We start from the raw sequence: 4,985 nt of genomic DNA on the forward strand, positions 1-4,985 counted from the left end.
CTCAGTAATTACTCTAGGTTTGCTCTTGTTTTGACAGCATAACACATTTTCAGCAATATTCTTTCTTTGATTGTATCCGAGCATGTCGAAACTGATTCTGTGGGCTTCTTCAAAACTGTCGTACAATGAGGAACATCCCCCTTTCATGCATCTTACTTTGCCTTTGCCCAGTCTTTCTTTGTTTCCGCCACTTATAATATACATTCCCCAACCTAAAAGAACTATATTACTCTTTTTAAAATCCTGTTATCTGTTAATTGAAGTCGTTTAAATCTTGATATCCTAGTTATACCAAACGTGTCTTTCAGTTCATTCCTCCCTAAAAATAGAGTTAGTGATTCAACAATTATAGATCTAAATATGTGACGACTTCTGAATCTCTTGCAACTTTACATTTCATATCAGATGTTCTCTGGCCGCAGATTTTTTTTTTATTAATTTTTTAAAAGTCAGACAGAGACCACTCAATTATACTCTTGACATTTAAAACAGACACTTTTAAGATATGAAAAAAATTCTAGTCAGAGATTGCTAAATGTGGTATCCGATAAAGCTAATGAGTCTGGTAAATTTTAACTGAGAGTCGGTAAATTTGTTCAGCCATTGTTTGTTCTCTCTCTCTCTCTCTCTCTCTCTCTCTCTCTCTCTCTCTCTCTCTCTCTCTCTCTCTCTCTCTCATGAAAAAAAAACAATAAATTATCGGAGACATAATCATAATCATTTCACTATTCTACACATATTCGACACATGCCCTTTTTTAATATATCCTCCTCCGCTTAATGTCATATACTTAATAATAAGACATTAACGGTTGACATTGGTAAAGTTATTATGATCAATCAAACATGACCCATCAACATTGATGACTTCAGTAACGATTCCTGTTTTACATTTTCATGTCTGCTTCGTTAAGTTTTTGCAAAGAAGCATGTCCGTCCGATTCTTGACGATCGGGTTGGTGTCATAAGAAAAAGCGATATGCATGGTTTAAGGAGAACAAACAAATGGAGTAAAAACTAAGTAAATTCTTGCTGATTTCAACACTTTAAAAAACTGTAATTTTCAACACTATGGTCATTTTAAGGCTGGAGGCTAACAGCATTGATTTGGTTGGTTAATCTTCTATTAAGCATGTATGTCTACTGTTGATTACGGGTGAACTTCCCACTTGTGTTGAGTGTTATGTGGGATAGCTTGTTTTTCCGTTGCATTGTGAACCTGTTGAGTGAGGGACAATAAAAAACAACAACCGTTACACTGTCTTTTCAGTATGACAGAGATGATAAAAGGCTGTTATGGGCTGGGGAAAGGAAATTTGTATTAATCTGGATTGCATTTGGTAAATAGATAAGATGAAGATCACTGATCGTGCCATGGATGTAACATTTTTCATCATATTACAAAGAAAGGCAACGTTTCTTTTTTAACATTGCTTTGATTTAATGCCACTTCAGTTTCGTAAAAAAATGGCATAGAAAAATATCCTCATCGTTTCATATTTGAATTAAAAATTTCATCTTTTCGATAAAGAATAAAATCATAGCACTTTCGTTCAGCATTATACGGGCAAAGCCATGCAAACATTCCGAATGAACGAAAAGTCTTTGAAGGAAAGGAATAAAAGGGGCCAATAAACATTTTTGCGACAGGAATTGAAAAAAAGTTTGTATTGAATCTCCTTACGATTCGAGGTTGGTCGAAAATGAAGGCTTTGCAGCAAATCACAGCTGATCCAATTGCTGCAATAGTCCCCATGAGAGCTACCATCGCTAGGAGAACATCAACCACTATCTAAGAAATCAATGAAACAAAAGAAAAACACGATTATCAACCCAAGACGTCATATAACATAATTAAAGAAAAGTTATAGAACATCTCCCCTGCACATCAAGGTAATAAATTAAAAAAATGTATTTCCAATGGAAACTAAACTAAGGGTCATTAATACTAAAGTCTTCACATTCTTTATTATTCCGTTTGATCACGTGCACACTTACCTTTGTTTCTTATTACAGGCATAACTTTATTTTTTAAGACGATTAATATCCAAAGGAAGTTGAGTGTTGCGGTATACACTGGGAATGACGCATACAATTTCTTATACATAAATTTACATAAATCAAAGACTATCGCTTCCAAATCTGTAATAATGAAAGGCCAGACGACCAGAAAGCACAATAGAAAGCACGAGCGATTCTCTCTTGTACTTCTGGTCCTTGATGTTTGATTAATGTCTAGACGGTCATTATGTTAATCCTCTAAACCTTATAGCGACATTATTTGTCTCATGCTGAGTTATATTTTAGTATTTGTAGTCATTTTATGAGTCAGTCGTGTGGTGGCACTCCAGACTTTGCGAACAACAACCTGTAAGATGTTTGGCTTGGTGGTCGTAGAGCCGGAAGCGCATAAATACGACTGTAATATTATTTTCGTCAACCGAAAGTATACTGACAAAACTACCTTTTCAACTATTTTATTCTGTACACTGTAGCAGGGTCCACTATTAATTTGGTAAAACAAAATTACCAGCGACGTGCACAGAAATATACGACTTCACTGTGATTCATATATAATCTGTCTAATTGAGGGGCCGCGTGAAAGACAAAATATTGTGAATTATTTGCGGTCATTAAATACCGAAATATCGGACAATATTGAAGTTAGGGGCAATTTTAACTCAAGACACCCTATCATGCGTCATATAGCAAATGTAACATGGTATCACAAGCAAATTGCACAACCCCAACAAATTAACAAGCAACAGGTAATTACTAGGTTATAGAATATAGGTTTGTCGATACCAGTGACATAGTGACGTCATTGTTCCTGTTTGTTTGTGAAAATGACACCTGTTGTTACACAAAGTTAACGTATCGAAACAGTTCATGCGCTATTTTCTCGAAGTTACATTAAAACATATAGTTATATTTAAAACAGTAGTTGAAAGACACAAAAATTTAAGCACGATATCTTTCATAGTAGCCTCGTTTCCTCTTGCCCAAGACCCCGTCACCTCACCGGTACAATTTAATAATCAAGGTGAAGTGCGCCGCTAGCGGTAGGGACAGACTTTGCCAGGAGCGAGAGCACGTCAAATGTTAACATCACTCATTGACAACGATCATAACCTTTGTAATAAGGCTTACCAATTGAATATGGCAACTGCCTCTTACAGGTGGAATTTACGTACATTAATAATTACTAATGATGAAATATCATGCAACAAACAACCGCTTATTTGTCGCTCGATCGGCAAATTAGTCTGCTGACGTGGCGTTGTATATAAATTCTCTCAAGGAATATCCTTTACATGCAGAATTCCAAATCGACTCGCGCTTCGCATGTATTTCATCAGATGCTGACTGACGGTGCGTTCCTTATGGCGTAATTATTTAATCGCGTCATTTTAGTTGGTGCAAATAACGACGCCTTCATTTGAAGAAAAAATGTTTCGATTCTAAAACTCACCGTATCGAAGTCCCTTGAGTACATAAAGTCGGAAATCAGAGCTCCGCTGGCCCGAACAAGAAGCATCGTGAGTAGAAACGCCAGTACAATCGAGACAATCACGGACGTTAAAATCTGAATACAAAACCAGGACTAGTTAAATTGGTTCATAGCAAGCCTTTCAAGCTGTTTTAATGTTCAGCGAAGACGCTTGAAGCAGTCATATATTTCTCGTCTATGTAAACTGTTGACAAGATTACGTTTAACATCTATTCAATGTTTCCCTTGTAAGTTTTTCTCAAAACGCACTGACTGTATCACTTCACTTACTGTCTGATTTGTCTTTTTCGCTGCACAAACGAGTCCAATGACGCCGCTTACCACAATCTGGAAGAAACATCAATCTAATTAAATAGTCGTATAATCAACATACACTATTAGGTCAAGATATATAGTATATTAACAAAATGACAGCTCAGGATGATAATTATTTCTTGGCAGTTTGAACCACCTGCTATTTTGAAACACCAACTGTTCCAAATCACCCAATGTTGTGTACAAAATTTGCTCGGAAAAAAGATGCACTGGATAAAGTGCACAATGATTGTAATTGCGTGATATCAAATTTGTTTATAACATAGACCTTTCGCATATGCTGGAACTTTCCTTGTTTCATCATATATAGTTATCTTGATATGGTTTCATATGTAAAATTTTAAAGACGTATTAATTTTGTTTAATATTATGACAAAGTACAAAGAGAGCACAGTGGTGAACTTTGTTTTAGGTCCCAAATCTCAGTAAAATAGTAATGTACGATTTCACTCACTTAAGTACAATCATTGAATCGCATGGAAAATCAAAATGCTTACGAAAGCGCCACATGGTATTGCTGCAGTGGTGACCACGGTGGGACCTGTAATGTCAAAAACAATGCCAAGTATTCCCAAGGTCACGGTAAAACCGCCAATACTGACTTGACAAATGCTTAGGTCAGCGACGTGACTATGATTAAAACCTCGTCTTGGTCCATTGATTGAGGTCTTCCATATTACCATGGTTACCAATGAATCATCTTTACTTCTTGCCAACATTGTTGTTGTCGTTGTGACGGGAGCCTGTTGAGTGATGTAGCAAATAATGTTAAGTTCATCGGGCATGGAAAATATATTATTTGTCAAAAACTTTTACAAGTGTTCTGGAAATTCCGATTAAACTAATTTTTAAAATGTCACTTTGCTACTGTGAAAGAAATTATGATATCCACGTGTTAAATCCCTCCTAAGAATCTTTGTAATAAAATAGAGAAAAATTCTGACACATTTACTCTTCAATGTTAAATGGTAAAAAAATTGCAAAAACTGCAACTCTTAGTTTGTAATTTTATTCAAATCATATTTCACTTATATTGTGACTGCAGCACCACTGTTATCCGGCGATAAAGATCGCTTTTATGACTGGCGTAGAAACAAGAAATCGTAATGCATGTTTTTCATGTCATTTTACATAAAATTAACAAACCTTGCTGAGGTTTC

At 35.7% G+C, this 4,985-nt stretch overlaps 1 protein-coding gene across 1 annotated transcript; it reads right to left on the reverse strand.

Annotated features, from left to right (window-relative positions):
- Positions 1–758: 758 nt before the first annotated feature.
- Positions 759–4,549, reverse strand: LOC139128312 (uncharacterized). Its single transcript, XM_070694110.1, has 5 exons — positions 4,323–4,549; positions 3,781–3,837; positions 3,472–3,585; positions 1,684–1,791; positions 759–1,218 (listed from the first exon to the last, which is right to left on the reverse strand). The coding sequence occupies exons 1-5, from the start codon at positions 4,542–4,544 to the stop codon at positions 1,150–1,152; spliced, it is 570 nt and encodes a 189-aa protein (XP_070550211.1). The 5' UTR covers positions 4,545–4,549; the 3' UTR covers positions 759–1,149.
- Positions 4,550–4,985: the final 436 nt, after the last annotated feature.

This window comes from Ptychodera flava, unplaced genomic scaffold (genome assembly GCF_041260155.1).
Source record: "Ptychodera flava strain L36383 unplaced genomic scaffold, AS_Pfla_20210202 Scaffold_48__1_contigs__length_985763_pilon, whole genome shotgun sequence".
NCBI classification, from domain to species: domain Eukaryota; kingdom Metazoa; phylum Hemichordata; class Enteropneusta; family Ptychoderidae; genus Ptychodera; species Ptychodera flava.

Excerpts from the sequence above, each read along its gene's own strand:
- LOC139128312 (XM_070694110.1), bottom strand. The coding sequence starts at position 4,544 with ATGTTGGCAAGAAGTAAAGATGATTCATTGGTAACCATGGTAATATGG. Across the intron at positions 3,838-4,322 it reads CAATACCATGTGGCGCTTTC|ATTGTGGTAAGCGGCGTCAT; the intron begins GTAAGCATTTTG and ends TGTTTCTTCCAG. Across the intron at positions 1,219-1,683 it reads TTTTCGACCAACCTCGAATC|GTTCACAATGCAACGGAAAA; the intron begins GTAAGGAGATTC and ends CTCACTCAACAG.